General features: G+C 38.8%; 1 protein-coding gene across 1 annotated transcript in view; it reads right to left on the reverse strand.

The window, feature by feature from the left end:
- Window positions 1–1,111: 1,111 nt before the first annotated feature.
- Window positions 1,112–21,040, reverse strand: part of cdk6 (cyclin-dependent kinase 6) — a 38,683-nt gene continuing 18,754 nt past the window's right edge. The window contains exons 5-8 of the mRNA XM_046834770.1: window positions 13,802–13,911; window positions 8,553–8,603; window positions 8,211–8,346; window positions 1,112–7,596 (exon numbers count right to left, since the gene is read on the reverse strand). Of these exons, the coding sequence (XP_046690726.1) occupies window positions 7,447–7,596; window positions 8,211–8,346; window positions 8,553–8,603; window positions 13,802–13,911 (447 nt within the window). The 3' untranslated portion in view covers window positions 1,112–7,446. The remainder of the gene's footprint in view (window positions 7,597–8,210; window positions 8,347–8,552; window positions 8,604–13,801; window positions 13,912–21,040) is intronic.

Raw genomic sequence — 21,040 nt, forward strand, 5'->3', positions numbered from 1 at the left:
CTGAACATTAAAACATTTTCAACATGAGAAACTGAAATCAAACTAACTTTGTAAAAAGCCATAAGTAATTTGTATAAAGAACAAAGTAAAAAAAAAAAAAAAAAAAACATAGTGGATAAGGTTTGGAAAGAGTGTAGTGACTTAATACTGCAGACTCTTCTAATTTGTTATTAGGTTGTAAATAAATGTGTTGGTGTTGTGTACATAAAACAAACATTGTAACAAATAATACTAATGAACAAGTCCTAAGTGTGAGTATAGAGCATTTTTACTAGGCAACCTTAAAACCAGTTTTTGCAGCTAAAATAAAGTCTTAAAAGAAACATCTCTGATGGAAATTAAGCTCAATTTGCAGATAAAATAACTAGCTTTCGAAAAAGTAAGAAAAAAGGTAAATAATCTTAAAGCAATCATAATAACATTACACAATCTGCTCTTGCATAGGATATTATTCTTAAAATAGGATCAATAAGATTTTTATGGCTTAAAATAAGATTGTAAATCACATTTTTGCAGTGTGATGGAAAGAAACTGTTATTGGTTCTTCTAGCATGAAGACTCTTGTAGCGTTTGCCTTATATAAGAGGAGTAAACAGACCAGGGTTGAGGTAAGAGGTGTCTTTGGTTATATTTCTTACACTTTGTAAGCATATAATATCTTTAAAGTAAAATATTTTTAGTTTTTTATTTTATTTTATTTTTGGAAGGTCAAAAGTTCAAATCCCAGCTGGGCCCTTAAGCAAGGCCCTTAACCCTCAATTGCTCACTTGTAAATCAGTCTAGATATGGGAGACTGCCAAATGCCATAAATGTAATTGTAAATTCATAGGTTTTAATGTACAGTGCTGTTCACAGTTCAATCCGCTAGGGGGTGCAGAGGATCAGCCCAACAGTAATAAATAGTTTAATCATTTCATCTCCCCTCACAGTCAGTGAATAAATGAATTAATTAGAAGCCTGGCTTTGCATCTCTACGACAATTACTGTTGGAATCGATATATTACTAAGCTCTATTATGTTTTATGAATTTATTACTCACAATCAATTATTTACTTGTCTCACAAACACACATGCACAGAGGCAAAGGCAATTTTAAGAAGGAGACTCGATAAACGGTTTTAAAATATTTATTTAAAAAGAAAACTGAACACATGCAACACATGAGCACAAGCAGCTTTTATTCATCAATGGCCTCAAATTTTGGGTGGGTCTTTTTCTTTCATCATATATTTGAGCCAAGCCGTGAGAAATTAGCAGCAAACGAACAAACAAACAATAAAACAAATACAAAATTTTACCCATAAATAATTAATGCAAACCAAGTGTGTGTGTGTGTGTGTGTGTGTGTGTGTGTGTGTGTGTGTGTGTGTGTGTTGTTTGCTAGGGGATAAAAATGTGGGGCCATTAGCAGTACCCAAAAAACACTCAATATAAATTGGTTTCACCAAAATTTCGGATATTTAAAACTGAAGCTGGAAATGGAATTCAGTTATTCTTTTGTGAATCCGATTCGATGTCAAAAAGAAACAAAAACCCCAAATGATAACATGATAACTCCCTTCACTGAGAGGGGCATGTTTATGCTGTATACTATTGGATTACAGAAGGTACTGATTATAGAAACCTGCTGTACTTGTGTTTGTTTTGGTGGTTGCTGTTGTTCATCTTCACTCATCATAGTAGAGCTCATGCAAAGCTGCAAAATTCCTTAGTTTCTTGAACTTAAAAGTACGAATATGACAGTAAAATGGTGAGGATCCATTGCAAAAAAAAAAAAAAAAAAAAGAAAAAAGAAGAGAAAAGTAAATATAAAACATTTTAATGTTTCTAATGCATGTGTTAGAAACCTCATGTGTTATGAGTACCATTTCAGGAACTGGTAAATGTCAACCACAGTTGCTGAAACAAACAATGTAGATCAGAAATCCACACACCAGCTTTCAGAACAAACAACCTGACACCTACCAAAAAACACGTAAACAAAACCTACTTCTGGTTACTGTGTATGGTTAAAACGCTACTATGCAGAAAGCAACAAATCAGTAACTATCAAAATGATCGATGTTTACCTGGAGCCACAAAGTATAATATAAATGCAACAAGGCAACAAAAAACAGCCTATTTTATGTTAGACATGGAAACTCTAAAAAAAACCATAAAATACCTTACAAAACAACTTGAAATACTTTTAAATTTTCCAGTGAAATACAAAAGTACAATGAAGCCCATATGTGTGTTGGACACTAAAATCAAAAAGACAAAAAAAAAAAAATCAAAATAAAAGAGCAAATAATCGTTCATAATAGTACTGGATACAGCTTTTAAAGGTAGTTGTACCAAAAGGACACAGTAATTTGGGACGCTCAGTAGAAGTAAAAGTACAGATTCGATCTGTTCAGTGACTTTTTCTTGGTTATGTGAAGCACGTAAGGCAAATGATGTGGAATCAGCAGTATTAGCATTGCTTATAAAAGTCATTCAAGTCTAATGTAGGTCATAGTTCAATGTTTTCTAGGGGAAACGTCTGCTGAAAATGAAAAAGAAGAACAACAACAACAAGAAAAGAAATATTGAAATGTTGTTTGTTCACGTTTGCTGTTCTATTAAAACGATCCTGTCCGATACTGATGCTGATACTGATTCTACTTCAAGTTTAAAAAGAATTCTAATATCATAGCACCATCAATACACCACCAGCTAGAATAAAGAGGATTCTAACACGACAGTCTTTTCAATGTATTTCTATTAAAATGCCAATAAATAAAAAAAATATATAAAAAATAGAGTGGAGGCAAAATATAAGGAAGAGAAGAAATCGAAACAAATGCAAAGTACCACAATCCAGCAAATACAATAAAAAAAAAATTGATAACTGATTAAATAAAATTCAACTGATTACATTTCGATTTCCAATTAAAGCCAACGAGTACGAACAAACAGAAATAGTCGAATATATTGTTCCCGTCACACTTGTGTACTCGTAATTGCTATTGGGAATATGAAGGAATCGCATTTCACACAAAAATAGGTTGATTTTTCAAGGTGCTGTTTGTGTCAAATATTTCAGGCCAACATTCAAAAATGTTCTTACGATCTTTAAAAGTCTACATTCCAAAGCTTTAATCTCGGCTTTAATTCCAAGCCTTTGTGACAGAAAAGGCTTAAATTAGAGCGAACGAATAAATCGAGTACTTTCTTGTGTACATTTCTGTATGACATCTAATACCCACTAATATTTTAATGAAAAATTATCAATTTTCAATCCTTCTCATTCTTTGGGGAGAGAAAAAGAACATGCTGTCCCTGTGCAAACAGTCATATTGAGGAACTGCCTGGAAGTGAAGAAGAGGTTTTGAACAACATATAAAACAAAAATGGAAGGAATGTTAGCAGTGTCCGGCAACAGCAACCAAAAAAGACAAAACTAGCGCATGGTTTGTTATAAATCCATGTGTGGCGATTTGGGAAAATCCTTGTCAGTACGATTTCGCTGTAGCGGTGGAGATTTTCACAATCAGGATTTGATGAATTCATCATGATGTTCACTGCCTGAGAAAATCTTTCAGCAGATGTATATGGTAAGCTGGCTCCTTAAATGAAAGAACATGAAAACATTGGTCTTCATGAAATATAGATATTTAGCCTATGTTTTCCCCCCCAAACCACCACACATGTACATATCTAGAATAACTTCTATTCCTCAATAGACTTGTGTTCTAATCATGAAGACTTCATCGGCTCATCTAGAAATTCCCTCTCTTACACCTGGAAGTCATGACATTGGAGTAACACTTGGAAATATGTCACGTCATGATTGATTCGATTGTTTAACATAGAATTCTTGGATTTCCTCTCCAAACTGGATGGCGTTTATTAAGTCGTTTCCACTGATGAGTGATGAAACTCCTCCAAGATTAAAACACAAGTCCAGTTCTCCATAAAGAAAAATGTCCAAACTGTAACAGTGTTAAATGTTGATACCAGTAATTCGATGAACAATGTGTGTAAATAGCCATAGTTTGAAAGCATTATTTATTATTCTATGCAGTCTGCAGACCTAATCTACTACAGCCTAAATGCTAAACAATGAACTTCAACTGAAACAGACATGAAATCTGTTGACTCGATGCATACGACCATAAATAGACCTGAGTGTGTGTGTGGTAGAGTGAGTTAATATCTGATATTTATCAGATATAATTATTTGCTATGAAAAGAAAAGAAAAGAAAAGGAAAACAAACATCCATTACAAATCAGCTGTAAAATCAGAGCTATCTGATAAGTATGAACCAATGAATATACTGAGATCCTGAGTGTATGAAGGAAGCACCAGTGCTTATCTGGATGAACCTGTAGATTAAGGCCTACGACACGACATTTGGGCGTTGTTCTTTTTCTCTTCAGCCTCATCTTGGACCAAAGCTCCTGGGCCCACATCCTACATTACCTAAAGCAGCATTTCCTCCTTCTTCTTTTCCCTCCTCCCTTCTATCATCATCAAACCAGAGTGAAATGGAAAATCGAAGGATCAAATGGAAGTTCGAACTGAACGTACTAAAATTCTGAATATACTGAAAACACACAGTTATTACATAAATCTTGCCTCGACCTCTGCAAAACACTCGTTTTCACACCACATTCGCTGTCTCAAAAACTAAACATGTTCTACTTTCTCAAGCATTACTTGACTACGACTATTTCTCGAACCACCTGCCTTTGACGAATCTACTTGCGCTTGTTGCAAATCCTTTCAACTGTAAAATGCATTTCCAGACCTCCAGCTATATAACAAGTTACTACTCCATTTACACAACTGGGTGTGTACATACTATATAATATAAAAAAAAATTCATACATACATTCATACATACATACATACATACATGTCTCTACACCTTCAAGTCAACTAAAATTAAGACAATACGTCATCAACAATCAACACTGAGATTTCAGAAATAAACTGAACAGTGTGGAAAGATCTATTGGTGTAGATACTATGTGTCGCGATACTATTTGAAGTCTAAAGGCCAGTTTTCCAGACACTAAATTACACCGGTCAAGACTGGTTTATGCTTCTTTCTAGAGGTCAAAAAAGCAGTTCAGAGCAGAGGGAGGAGTTCAACACAATTTCGAATAATTACTCTTTGAAACTCAATGTCTAAATGGGCCACCCAGTTGTGCTTCAATAGGCTAGCAGTAGGAAAGCCGTGGGAACTGGTGGCATCTTTGATTCTCTGACAAGATTTCCAAAGACAGTTGGGTCATAAGGTGGTCGAGAAACAATGTTGGGCTGTATTTGTTAATAAAGTTTCCCAGTAGCATGGGAGCATGTCAAAAGCTAAAGAGCTTGTGAATATATTATATGTATATATATATATATATATATATATATATATATATATATATATATATATATATATATATATACACACACACACACACACACACACACACACACACACACACACATACATACACACACACACGAGTGGCGTTCAAGTCAAGCCGGGACTTTTGATTTTATAAAATAAAAGAACAAATTTCAAAAAGTGGAAACTATATTTATTTTTTTTTTAACATACTTCCCTATATACAGTATACATTTATTTACTTATCCCAGAGTTTAACCAAAGTCTGGAAAGATTCAGCATCGAAAGATTTGTCAGTACGCCTGAACCATCCTAAAGCCGTTTACAGATTATGTGTTCATTATCCAGGACCAGGAGTTTTACGAGCTGAATGTTCACAGGAATGACTGCTGTGGGCTGGGATCCATCACAACCGCGCTCGTCACTGACAGACGTACAACCATCTTTCCTTCAAATGTCTTACTGCAGCCGAGGGTCTCATCACCGCACTATGCTTAAAGTTTTTTGTAGATAACCGTCTCTGGACTGGCCCTCGACATGTGCACTGCCTATTAATAATAGGACACACTTGCCAATTACTTCTGTGTTCAGTACCGCCATGCTAGCATCCATTTTTATACTTGTAAAATGAAAAGTCCCATTTTGACTTTTGTGTATGTGCGTGTATGTATTGTGTATGTATATTTTCTCTCTCTCTCTCTCTCTCTCTCTCTCTCTCTCTCTCTCTCTATATATATATATATATATATATATATATATATATATATATATATATAAATAGCAATCCCTTTATTCTGTTTAGCATTGTATAGGGATCCACTGGGAACACAGGACCAAAAATTTCTACCACCTTATTATCTGACTGGTATGTTTTTCTAAAGGTTTGTTGAAAATCTTGTACCAGCAGGAAACCAACACATATATGTAAGTATGTATGTATGTATGTATGTATATATGTATGTATGTATGTATAAGCTCAGTACCAACCCCTCGACCCCAGAACTGCGTGACAGAAAAACAAACTAATGCAGCACTTTACTGTCTGTAAACATATTACCATAAATTCATCTTGCTGGTTGGTTGGGGTGGAACGGTTTCTATGATATCTGCATTTAGAAGATTTTATTACAGATAAAACCTTTTTTTAACATATCTTGGTGTGCTTCAGTTTCATCTTTTATGTCGTTCATCTACTGTATGTACACTACGACTTCCTCTTTACTACCTCGTTTTCACAAATTTACTCAGATATTTATAATAAAGCATAAACCAGACTTTAGTCTGTGTCCAGAAAACCAGCCTGAAGTGTTGGGTGTATGTCAGGGTTAATAAAGCATCATTGAAGCCTCGACAGTGGTAAAGGCTTAAACCATAGCTCTATGCTTAATCCTCCTTTGTAAGGCACTAAACTGAAATGTGTCTCCAATGCTGTCGAGGTCCACAAAGACCAGCCTTTGGGGATATTCTGACAGATAAATTACCCTAAAACGCTTTGTCCCAGGACTCCAGGTAGTTTTAGAGAGTGAGCACGAGTGTAGTTGTACAATTCCATCCTATCGCTTGTGGTTCTGTTCAACAGACCCGTTATAGCAGTGAAAAAACTAAAGGGTTATTATCTATGATCCAAATGAAAGGTTGAGTCAGTCACAGGCAGTGAGCTTGCTGGTTTAGAGAAGTGTGTGATTGAGGCAGTAAATTCTAGCAGTTGTATTTTTATTATGTCCATCAAGTGATCCCTGGCAATATGGTGTAGCAGCCTCTATATCAGATTTCTGGCAGTGGAGTTTCCTCTGGGTAGAGAGACTTCCTGCTAAAGAAGACAAGCAGGCAGGAAAGCAGCTTTTTGATGTTTTCGTTTGCTGGTTTGTTGTGACTCGGATATTACCTGCTGCAGTGAAAAATGCATCAACCAAAAGTTGCGGTAATACTTCAACAAGGCCAAAAAGCAGCATGTAATGCAGCGATGGAAGACAAGTTCAAAAAGGACTTGTGCCTGTAAGTATATATATATATATATATATATATATATATATATATATATATATATATATATATATATATAAAAACGTAAGTCTTTCAAGCAGCTCTCTCCTCCAGGGAGGGATTTTTGCTCGGGAAGGGTTGGGCATAGAGACTCTTGCTGGTGCTGTCCAGGTTTTGAAAGTATGGATGTGACAGGGCATCATAAGCCGATATCCTTCGGCCTGGGTTAAATGACAGAAATTTCTGTAAAGTTTAAGAGAAAAAAAACAACAACATGAAAACCGTTAATGTCCTTCAAAATGAACACGTTCACCAGTGGTGTAAAGTATTTGAGTAAATATACTTCATTACAGTACTTAAGTCATTTTTTGTCTATTTTATAGTTTTACTGAGTATTAAGTATTAATGATATAAGTCAATTTTACTCTCTACTCAACTAAATGAATGATTGAATAGATGTACATTTTATTTCACTATATTTTAATCGATAATGAGCAGTTCCAATTACATTTTGCACCCCTTTTTGAAAGTTTTACTACTTTGCCTTTTTTGACCGACTTGTTTGATCTATGTTTCGTTCTGGCATGTTGAAGAGACTGTTGTGTTGATCTTGCAGTGTTAATGCAGTGTTGAGTTGTACAATTTGTTTTATATTTTTTTAGGAAGTATAACCTCACCAATCAACTGTTTAGGTTCAAATACTCAAGTAATGTTCAAATCAGATACTCTATGACTTTTACTCGAGTACTATTGGAATTGGTGATCTATTTACTTGTAACGCAGTAAGTTTTGCAGTAAGCAATCTATGCTTATAGCTTTAAAATCATATGCTAATGAGCAATACACCAAATACTTACGAGTAGAAGTAATTTTCCATGCTCATCCATATCAGGCACCAGGTCTTCTATAGGCTGAGGCGACCGAGGAGGAAAGGCACTCTGAGGTAAACCCACTTCCTGGGGCCAATCTTCAGGAGGAGGGACTCCAATCACACTGGAATCATCAATACCATCACCATCATCATCATCATCATCTCAACATGCTTATTGACATAATTTTTTCATGACATTTTTGCATTGCAACACTTTTTCAAATGTTTCTTTTTGGCTGCATAAATGTGACTAATATTTTCCAATTTTGCTCATCTTTTAATTAGTCATCTAAAGAGGATTCATGAATATATCAAAAATGATACTTACTCGAAAATCTTGCCCAATTGGTCGACATCGGAATTTCCACGGAAAAGTGGTCTAAAAGAGAGCAAAATCAAGTATGAAAGTTTAACCCTGAAAGATGAACTTGCTTTTAAATATGCTAATTTCTACCCATTCTCATAGATATATTGTATAGGTAATTCATTTGTAGATCATAGATTTTTTTTTTTTACAGTTTTTCTCATTTGCTTTGTAGCGTTTCTCAGATCAGAAACATCATGTAGTCGCTTGCATCATAAAAGCAATTTGCGTTGAACAAATTACAAATGCTTTGGCACCTTCTTTTAATTGATTGTGTACAAATTGTCTGCTGTTTCTTACATTATCAAATGTTTGTCATGTCGATCATAATCTATTATACTGGTTCTAACCTGAATATTCTTAACCGCTGAAACAGCTAGATTTTTGTTCATGAAGGCAAAACGGCTAAACCAGTTGTCAAGATCATTTTTTTCGTCAATGTGCTTGAATTAATGAATTATGAGTGTTATGAGGAGAATGTACGGCATCAGATCAACCGATGATCCACTAGTTCTCTAAAACAGGTCAAAGGTGAATCTTGTGAACCTTCAATTGGTGAGCGTATACAGAAAAAAAAAAGAATTACAATTTCTGACAATCGATGAATCACCAGGAAACAAACAAACGCTAGTACAGTGCAGTAAAAGTGTGAATCCTGTCTGGTCTCTTGCAATCAATATCCCACATACAGTAATGTGTACATTTGTGCTGTTGTAATTACTATACAGAAGCCTTGTGCATTTTCAATCACTGTAATCCAAACCGTAGTTTACATCAGGAAACACTGAAACCGTGCATATTGAAAACATAACATACTAAACATTTTGCTGATCTTCTGACAAAACGACTTGTTATTCTAATGCCGATATGTTCGTTCACACAAAATACTCACTTTTGAAAAGAATTTTGAGAAAATACAGGCTTTTGCAAGTGATCCAATGCGTGGTGCTGTTTGTACAAATTGTTGTTTAGAGAAATGCATTTACTGGTTTGCAAATATTATGGATGATTCTTTCTAACATTCAAATCTCAGGTAAAAAAAAATCTATTGTCATGAAACAAATGCAAGCTTTTGAAACACGGTTAAAACACGGCCGCTCTTCAGGATTCACACACACATTCGTCTGTTAACAGTGATATGTTTGCTGTGCAGACTTGTGTAGAGTGAAAGTGGAGAGGAGAAAATTCCCCTGGAAAAAGCCAGCCAGGCCATATAGCAGTACAGATGTAAGGAGCTGCACTCCTGTGAATGCTGTAGTTTCCTGGCTGAGAGAGAAAAAGAGAAAGAGAGAGAGAGAGAGAGAAAGAGAAGACTGAGGGCTTTTTCAGCACATGATGAGATGAAGCGGCGCTCATTTTGGAGTCTTCCTGCCTGGAACACTGCTGCTTGCGGTGGCTTTGGCCCGTCATGATGCCTGTAGGCGAGCATGCTTCCCCTGGCACGTGTACAAATTCCAATCACCATTACTGAATCCAAACCACATTCACCAAGGAGGGTGGGGGGGCAAACGCTATTTATCCCTGTAGTCTGTTTTGGCTGTCTGTACGCCTCTGTGTGGGGGAGCAGCAATGAGCCGTGCGAAATAATGGCTCCAATTATCTAAGAAACATGAGAAAGAGCTATAATAAGTCCTGCTCTCACACACACACCAACTATATTCTCATCCTCGCACTAAAAGTGGCATGCTCAGACTTTTTCACCAGAGGTCGCCCTACTACTACAGAACACCCGAGATCAGCACGAGGTCTTTTTCAATCCACAGCCGTGCGGAACTCGACTAACAGTAAAGAGACAAAGAGGCGGCCTCATGGTAGCATCTAACTGCCGCCTTCCATCACCTCGGAAAAGTGCTTTCTGACTCAATCAGACGAGCATTTTTTACTCGCCTGAGCAATCAGGCAGACGTTATTTTAAGGACGAGTCCACGTCAACCGGTCGGTTTTCAGATTCAAAATGCTCGAAAAACAAGTCAGAAGTGAAACCGGCATTATTAAACCAATTGTCTCAGTGTGTGTCATCAGAAAAAAAGGGGCTTATATATTTATTTCCCATCTAGTGAAAGGGTACAAAATGTGAAATGTTGAAAGACTTTGCAGCATGTTTAAAACACACAAACAAATAAAAAAACCCTTATCCTGGTCTGCGTCATGCCAAAACAAGTATGCTTAAAATTCACTGAAGCTGCATTCTCCTCTGCCCCAGGCCTACTTGTTATTCTGAATGAAGAAGAGAGCACAAGGCTGATATTATGCATCCTGAGTGAGTGGGCACAGTCACGGCAACACAGCCAGGCCAGGACACACAGCTGAGTCACACTCCGAGTGCCAGTCTCTCCATCCACATTCCGCACTGATAGCCAGTGGAATGCTCAAGTATGCTGTGTGTGTGTGTGTGTGTGTCAGTGAGTTAATAGGAAAGCATTCGTGAAGCCATGTAGACACAGCACACACACAATTGTGAGAAAGCAAACAACAATGTAAAAGTCTTCCTAGGAAGAACTCTGTGTTTCACGTTAGACCTTTGGATCGGTGGAATGTCAACAACATTTCATGATCATTCATAAACCTGGTGACTAATCGTTCCGCCATCTAAGAGATGCAGATACAGACTTGCACGGAGCGTTCGAAATTCTCATCGAAAATCAACTCAACTAGGCCACCCAGATGAACTGCAAAGCTTTATACACACACACACACAAAAAAAAAAAAAAAAAACCTCCGTTAAAAGGACTGTAATGACAGGACCACACAATACACTGTAACTCAGGTGTGTTACATTAAAACAACTTCTTTGTTTAATTCAAGAAGAAGAAAAAAAGTTGACCCTCCAGGCTATAACCCTTACTCCCCGAAGTCTATTTCCGACCAAAAATAAAACAATAAACCAGACGGAGTGTTGCTAGCTCAGGTGCACCATGTCTTTATCATCCCCCAGTGACTTTTAAACCTCCATTACTCGGATCTGTGAATGGCTCGCACTTCTTAGACAACAGAATGGAAAGCTTCTCCCGGGTGCCTTTTAATCTGCAACAGGTGTCCTTTTTACAAAAAAAAGTCTTCGTAATCACCTCCAGGAGAGAGAAAAAAAAAGAGAGAGACTCATAGCAAGAGAGTGAGAGTGAGAGAGAGAGAGAGAGAGAAAGAGGTGTAGTGCTAACACGGATCAAAGCGTCTCCCTTCTGCCCTCTGGCACTCTTGGAGGTAGGCCAGTAGCCCGGTGCAGTGGTTTTTTTTTTTTCTTTCACAGGTATTGTGTGAGCGAGACAGCTTTTACCAGTACAACACTTCACGTTACACAACCTGACTTATGCACACAGTCACACACCTTTCTCAGACCTGTCCCTGATTTTCTGCAGTCAAGCCCAGTACTAACCTCCTATCTAAATCTGATATAGTTCGTTTATGTTCTCAGACTATGCTACTGAATGTTATTGCATACAAATCAGTGCAGTTGTCTGAGAAGTTATTTTTAGAAAATGATTGGCCCTGGCAGCATTACAAATAATCAGTAAACGTACCCACTGAAGGAAGCATCCCAGAAATCCTACTGACACACTATAATACCTTAACGAGCTTAAACCCGGAATCAAATCCATTTTTAGTGAAAACTTTTCCTGTTCGCCGTTTACTTTTCAGTACCACGGGAAACCAGCCCTGGTGTGCAACCTACTACTGCTTCTACTAATAATAATCGTGTTATTTCAACTTCCTGAATTGAGGTCTGCATAATTGTACATTACAGTTAGGCCTGATAGGATGTGAAACACAGGATGTGTGAGTGGATCTGCAATCTGGCCTCCCCATCATCCACATCTCCCTCCTCACGAGGAAGACATCAACCCCCACATCCTCCTCAGCACAATGAGGGACACTTAGCCAGCCATCGACAAGTAGGAAATACATGTGCCTTAACACACATAAATGTAAAGTACGCTAACACACATACTTTACACTACATGCAGGTACACACACGCACACCTCGCATACTGCACTATCATAGCCCAAAACCCAGATGGGGCCTTTCTGCTGTTTGCTTGTTGCTTGGGACGTGTGTCTTACTGGTGGCAGTTAGGGGAAGGAAATTCAGATTGCAGATGGAGCTTGCTTTTTTAAATGCACCTTGCCTTTCTACTGCTTTTCTTTTACAGAGTGGTGCTTTTCATTCATACACTTCCGTATTAAGATCGCATTCATGTTTTACAGCGTTGTCACAAATTAATAATAAATAATAAAAAAAACAAAACATAAAAGACTCCTAGTAGGCTTTTAGGTCAGCACAAGCTTTTCTACAAGCCTTTGAAAGTATGCTGAAGTAACAAGCTCCATTTTTCCAAAAGAAAACCGTTGTTTTGATGAGGCTCGGCCCAAAATCTCCTATTAGAGCTGAAGAATATAATTTGTATCCTTATCAAAATTATGTAGCCCTCATGCCTTGAGGATGGTGGGATGGAGTCCTCCAGAAAGCACCTATCAGGATCGATAATCGGTGATGCAGTGACACTTTCCTCCAAGGGGAACATAACAAATAGTGCCTAAACCGCCTATATTATATCTGTGTCCCCCAGCTGTACATGAATAAAGTAATGGTGCAACTTGTGCAGCAGATCAACAGAGACCGTTGCTACAACTGACATAGAGGAACATGGCACTTGAAGTTCTCGCATGCCTTCTGCAACCACAGCACATGGTATTTCCCCAACAGTTTAACACCCTGAACTGACCGCAAAAAAATGAAAGACTCGGGCATTTTCTACATTCAGTGTGAAACTCTGAGGAATAGTTACTAATAAAATGTCTGAAACTGCCCACGTAATGCTGCTTTGCTAACACAGTTTGATGCAACTCGAAATAAGCTGAAATATTGCTGACTTCTATAGCAATTAACACTGTTACCACTTAAAGGTAGACTAGAAAACACTGTTGTCTTCTGAGAAATGGCTTTAAAGCTCAGAACCCAAACATTTGCTGCTCTGCTATATTTTTGAGTAAATCCTACGTAGTGAACAACTATCAATGCTGTGGGCCAGACTGAGCAATCGGGTCACTCAGGCTCGACTTGTTTTCTTTTAGTTTTAGTGAAGCATGTGTGCTTTTGAAAGTCATATCTGCTTCATCAAAATCTCCTTCCCACTTGTGAGACTGCAGGAACTGTGAGTTTAAGGGTAAAAAGGGTATGTGTGGGAGCTAAATCCTACTGGATGTACTTTACTTACCTTCTCCTGAACATCTCTGCGAAGATGCACCCCACGCTCCACAGATCCACCGGGGTCGCGTAGCTCGACTGTAGGAGCACCTCTGGAGCTCGGTACCAAAGAGTAACCACCTACAACACAAATGCACACACTGTCACATGCAGATTGTACATGGACACTCGTCCCCATCCTGGATTTTGTGCATATGTCTTTATGAAGAGGATGTTTTAGAAATTATGCTGCATTTTTTTCTGTGCCCCGGTGTTTGAGTTATGTAAGATATGAAGACATATTTGGCAGTGAAAACTTCTAAATGCTCATTTTGGTATGCCAAAATCACACAAACTTCACAGCGAGTCTTTATCCTGCTGAGAAAAAAAAAAAACCCAGAATGCTCAGTCGACTTTTGCTAACTTATTTTTTAATAAAAAACTTAACTAATATAAACCAGCGTCCTGTTTTCCCTGTTTTTTGGATGTGAATATTTCTCCGGACCTCTATGAAGCCTTTAATGGCTTATCAATCTATTGAAGTTGGATTGCTGCTTTTTCTTATTGAAAGCCATGTTCAGTCCGTAAACTCAGTGACTCTTGGCCTTACAGCTGCAGCAGACGGCACATACAGCTGAGCAGCTACAGTAGGGAGAGCTTCCAGACAAAACTCAGTGACCCTGCTCCAGTAAAGTGGAAGGCTTCCAGGTGCTTTCCCTCTCCAGAATGCCGTCCTACAATGGGCTCACAGCCCAGAAACCCTTAGGCTTATCGGCCAAATCAGCCGCCCCTGTGTTTGTAAGCAAAGCCTGGGGAGTATATCAGGGGGTGGGTGGGGACAGGGGGTGGGGGGTGCGTATCATAAAATGTGCCAAATTGCTGAAGAGAATGTTGTTCCTAATGAGCGCTGGTGTGGGAAGGAAGCTGTGAACAGCACACGGGACGCATGCCACTGATTAGAGCTTAATTAGATTTATATAGACACAGCAATTCAGTGTGAGAAGGAACTATTCAATTGAAGAACAGTATATTAAATAAGCAGAGCAGGTTTCCTTTTACAGCAGAGTGTTTTATTCCTCTTGTTCCACGGCAATTTGTTAAGGATTATGACCACCTAATATTGTGTTGGTCCCCCTTTTGCTGCTAAAACAGTCCTGACATGTCGAGCATTAGCAGAATTCACTTCTTCAGCATTTTAGCTGCAGGAGCTCATCTGTTGGATCGGAACCACACAGACCAGCCTTCGCTCCCCACTTGCATCAATGAGCCTCGGCCGCCCATGAACCTGTCTCCAGGTTCTAACACATCAACTTGCTGCCTAATAAATATATATATATATTTGCTGTGATGGTCAATTTAAAGAAACCTCTGGCACTGAAGACTCCTTGCAGAAAGCCTAATCATTCATGTCAAAGAACAGGCTCAGATTACATAGAACGTTCTTCATACAGGGACGTGTGAATTAGCTGTTACTGGCTGCTAATAACAGTAATATATTAGAAGTAGCACATTAATATAAACCTGTGATCTGTAACGATGCTGCAAAATTCAGCTCTATGTTGCCAAGTGAAGGACTAGCTTCTGTGGTTTAAGTCGCAATGAACCTCGCAAATTCTACATGCAGTCAACGTATTGCAAAACATTTACATACAGTTTCAGAGCGTTCGATGCAGGACTCGGTGCAGCGCTTCACATTGACAACTGAAGAATGCAGCAATGCAACATGATCTTACTCCAAACATTTGTGGTCGCTTTACTCATCTATGGCCACAATCTTACAGAGCCCCTGAATGTGCAATCGCAAAAGGTGTTCGTGCAAGGCCATGTGTGAATGGAAGCAAAATGAAAGCCTCATTTTTAGTGTGTAAAATGAGTTATTTTTAAATGCCGACACTTTCTCAAGTTACTCTTCCTGATTAAGGGGAATTGGAGAGGAAGCCAATGATGAAACATGTTGGTCTCTTTGTTGTCATGTGACAGAAACCCAGGCACATGATTAATTCTGAAATAGGTGCTCGCCATTATCATACAAACTCCATTCAAACTTCATTCTTACAACTCCTGGAGATATGGTGATATGATTTCAGGTGCTCGGGAACTGAACAAGGACACGGCTTAAAATGATTAGCATAGCATGAGAACACTACATGGGTACGTCACAGTACAACGGGTTTTACAAATACATTTTCTATGAATTGCATTGAAAATGCTCGCTACACCACGATGCATGCCAGTTATCATGCTAGTTCACTCTATAGTTCAGCTTCAGTGTGTGCTCTAGATTAAAGCTAACTCTAGCAGCAGTAACGAGGGGTGCTGTTTAACTTCTAGGAAGAACCACAGTATATCCGCTTTTCTCAGCGTTGAGTCTGTGGTGTAGACTTCTATTAACACACACATGCATATGTTCTTGTCATATGGTACGCATGCTATAGCGGTGCAAAAACTCTCAGGCAAAGATTCAGCTACCGAGGTGCTACCGCTGGGTTGATTTCGAAGAGCAAACTGTTCAACTCAGCGCCATAGAGAATAGGGTTCATGATCTCAAAACACAATGAAACTGGTTTTGAAAAAAAAAAAAGACCTAGCAACACATTGTAGCCATAAGCATTGTACAGTCGTTTGGATTTCGTCATTTGCCAGAAAAAGATGGTGTAACTGTATCGTGTGGCATTTACACACAGCGAGGGGCCTGTGTTTAAATGGCACATGCGCACTATTTGCACGGCTAAACTGCAGCGAATATGATGAAATAACATCAAATCCTTTTCACTAAGGGCAGAACTATTACAGTGACAGTTAATTCCAATGTGTTTCTCCAAAAAAAAAACACATTTCACACATACTTTGCATTGTTTTTGGTGTGATGTTTAAACTGTGACACAAAAATCAGCAGTTTCTCAGTTGTCATGCTACTGTATTCGAACCCCACCACAAGTCCATCACTGATGCAATCACTGACGGGGTCAATGAGTTCAGGGTGTGAGTGGGGGGGATTACTGGGATGGTGGGCTGTTATAGGTCACCCACATGAAGACATTGCTGGTTATTTATTTGCTGTTTGGCACCTCATAAAGACATTTTGGTCTTTTTACAAGAAAATACAAAAATGGCTCGGATTAAAGAAACCCAAGGAGATGAAGACGACTTAATAAAGCCTGTTTTGTGGCAGAAAGTCAGGGACTGCTCTCTTGTCTCACTTATGTCTTTATTTTCGCTCGGCATGTGCCCCGATGGGATTTTTGGAAAATAAATTAAAAGTTAAAAGCTCACTGAAGCGTTCACTGCTAAGCGGCGCCGGCTTTGATCAATGGTATTTTCAGCGACTTCAGTGCATACTATGCTGATTCTGTTAGGCTAATAAACTTTATTTAATTGTATCCAGTGGTAATACATGGTTATAATAATTTGTCCGAAAAAAGACAATTTAAACAGCATATTTACTCACTCGAAGGGAGAAAGCAGCTGAATGAAACTGAGCTCCAGTGAATCAGTTGTATACTGTATGTTCGGCCTTTTTAGAGTTACCTTACGCGTTATATCATACTGCTACAAATCACTCTCACCATTAACATTCTTAGAATTCTAGTAGTAAATCAACCTAGCACTTGATGCATGCTAACAGTTAAACACTTGGGTTAAAAGGGAGCCGGTGATATACTTTAAAATACTATCTGTCTATTATTTAAAAATTGCGAGTTCGAATCGTGATGATGCCACAGCACTCTAGAGTTTCAAATCTTTCTTAGGGGATTTGTCACATTCTTATGAGTGCACTGCACTGCCTTGCGAGTGGCAGTTCGACAAAATGCCTGAATGCACACGTCTCAGAGTGAGCAAACGTTAGCCTTCACCCTCCCTAACTGTTGTTTGATAGGGCAAAGCTGGCTGGTGGTTAGAAATTGGCAGATGAACACAAACGGGGGGATTGTTTTTGTAAAACGAATTTTTTTGCTACATTCGTGAAAGTCTGTGCATTTTATCATTTCATCGCAAAAAATCGCTTAGCATTAAAAAAAAAAAACTGTAATATCTGTAAAATGTTGTCAAGAATAATTTTTTTTTTCTTTAAAGCCGAGAGCCGGGTTTTAAGCCAGTCGCAGGTTCACATTGAATGTCTATGCATTTAATTCACATGCTATAACATGTCTATACATGCTATAAGTGGACAGCTTGTTTTGCATTAGGTAATGCTTTCTCTATCGAGCCGGTCCTGTGTGCCGTTGGCTGCTAACTGGAGGGTCAGATAAAGTGGTCCTGGTTGCCTTCAGATTAAAGGACAGCATTCTGTGCATTCCTATCTGGTGAGACGGCATGGGCTCACTCAGCACAAGGGGAAACAGTGGCTCTGCAAGCTCTACTCAGCAACACTGCTCGAGCACATCCACACCACACAAGGCCTACTCAGTCAAGCTGCACTTCCACTATACTGGACTGTACCACCTTGCACTTCTTGCATGAATACGCTGCAGTCCCCAGCCTCATCGTTTCCTTCCCAGCCGCATGGAATTAAAACAATAAAGACAGAATGCTGTTAAGAACAAGACTGGCCTTTGGGTTTGGCCATCAGCCTGTGTTTACATTCTCTTTCTCTCTCTCTCAAAGGAAGTGAAGGATGAAAGTCCCTTTCAACACATGACCTTCGTCCGCATTCTTTCAGGCTGCCCTTGGACACTTTTGAAGGGACAAGTCTACTAACTTGGCAGGGGACAAAGGCCCTTCCTTAAGAATGAGCTTCTACCAATGACCTCTTATTTACTTAATTACAGATCTTGTATGTGATATGATTAGAGTAAGATTAGAAGCTTAGTGGTCAGTCTATTAAACTGCTCTGTTGTGTTATTTATGGAAATGCGACCTTATGCGACTTGGAGCAATGAGGAAAAATTCAAGGTGGTATCAAAACGTTTTAAGACTAGCTCTGTTTACAAAAAAGCACTTTATTTATCTATGTTTGCAACACCTTCAAAATAGTCCCCTTGCACAGCAATACAGCACTCGCAGCATTCCTGCCACTTCTGGAATATGCACTTGGAAGTCTTTTCGAAGCTCGTCAAGGACTTTCTGTGATTCGAGCTGGACCTCCGCTATAATGTCAAAACGGCTAATTTTGACCTAGATCTTCATCTTTGGGAAGAGGGCAAAGTCCGCAGGAGACCAATCTGCTGAGTAGGGTGGGTGCGGAAAGTGAAATCATGTGAATTGTTCTCTGCTGATCATCATGCACAAGTTGCTGAACAGTTTCAAAATGTTTGGAGTTTGGGCTAGTTCTGATTTCTTGTTTCTTGATATATTGAGAGTCTATTGCAGAACACTGGGTAGTGGGAAAGTGGGACCCGGATGGAATGCCATTCCATTGCAAGGCATAGTGCACAACATATTCACACCCAGTGGTTGCCAATTTATATACCCGTATGTTTATTGCGAGGTGGAAGGAAACCAGAAAACATAATTCCAATATAATAAGTAATAATTCCACATGGACATAGAGAGAATGTTTATGTAATAGCTTGCAAGCCATCACCATGAGGCACATATTTGCATTATATCATTTTTCAAATCAACCTCGTCGATTTCTACATGCACCAGGCAAATAAATTACAAAACTGAATATGACTTTTATGTCCGTTGTGTCATGTTCTGTCCTGTGACACTTCATTCCTCAAACTCGAATACACAACTAAACGTCTTACTCGTACAGTTTTTTCTTTTTTCTTTTAAAATTCCATTTACAACAGTGACAAGTCTATCAGGCCTGAACAAGACTGAAAGATATGAAGTCACAAGTGAGCAAAGCGTGCATGCAGAACTGTATACAGTAAAAGAAAAAAAAAAGAAGAAAAAAGCGTCCCCAACTGCTGCCAAAGTATGCAGAGCTTACAGGAATGTTGTATGGGGCCCTCTCTGAGCAAACAAAGAGAGTACAGTCAGCCTCTCTTTCCCCTGTGCTACCACATCCGCACATCATTAGTTGGAAAATTCCTGATATATGCCGTAATTTTTTGCTGGTACAGGCAAAGCTTTAATATCCAGATGCTGTTGTGCCCCCTCGATCAGTCTTTCTGCTGCTCTGGTCCGCTGCCAAGATGTCATCAGCAATCAATCTAAACTGAGGTATGAGTAAGATCTCGTCGCTCGTGGACTGACATTGGTGAGGGTCACACAGGAAATACCAAAAAAAAGGAGCTCCTCGTGCATCATGTGTGTCTGTTGCAGTTCAGGATCCGCCCTCTTTTTTTTCCCTTTCTCGTTCCTTCCTTCCTTTTTCTTCCTTTTTGGAATACCGGAAGAGATATCTAAACATTCCCAGAGTCTGCTGCACGTGCTCTCTTGCATGCCTTGTTTTCGTTCTTTCCTTTTTTCTTTTTTTCTTCTTCAGCCATTCCACTGCCTGTATATCGGTCCCGAGTAAAAGCACATTGTCTGGCAGAAAAAGAGTCGCTTTTGATTTCCCCTCAGCAGAAGAGCCTTCTGGAAATCCAACTGGAGCTCGAAGAAATCTCTAGTTTCATCAACAGTTTTTGATCGAAAGTAAACTGGGCTTCATTGTGAGCGCCTTTAATGCAGCAAAGAAAAAAAAACTTCATGGGAGAAAAGTCTGGAGTCATAACCCCTCTCAACAGCCTTCGAGTTTCTCACAAGTGAAGGCATATGACAACGTTACTTAAAGTTATTTCTTGTTCCATTACGTCTAAGTTGCCGGGTCGAAAAAAACTGTCGAACAAAAAAATGATTTGTATAAGCCTCACCTATTATTCTGGGTGTAACAGGGACCTCATAATGTCAAATTACCTCTCACCTGTTTCGTATCAGCGTTGCTAATCCTCAGAGCCAACTTTTGAAAGTTTGCATAAAGATGAACACGATTTGAATGCGAGTTGGGGGAAAAAAACATCCAAAACAGGAAGTTAAATCAGGATATAAGAGCATTTGTTGTATACTGAATGCAAGTCTTCCCATGGATTCTCACTGGTTTATATTTGAGCGTCACTGTACCATCACTTTAATTATCAGTTTACCTCCTGCTTCTGCCCCAGTTCCCTCCAGAGGTGGAGATGACACTGTGTTTCTGTTCACTTCTGACTTCTCATTTCATTCTCTTTTTAGTCAGAGGACTGGGTTTTCATATAGGAAATGCTATGACTTTAAATACATCTGATACTTGCATTTGATACAGAGCATTTTTTCAATAATCGATTAGAGTGCAACAGAGCGAAGAATACATTTCTCTAAACCATACACCAAGATCATTTAGGGATGTTTAAAAGAT

The sequence above is a fragment of the Silurus meridionalis genome, chromosome 22 (assembly GCF_014805685.1).
Source record: "Silurus meridionalis isolate SWU-2019-XX chromosome 22, ASM1480568v1, whole genome shotgun sequence".
NCBI lineage: Eukaryota > Metazoa > Chordata > Actinopteri > Siluriformes > Siluridae > Silurus > Silurus meridionalis.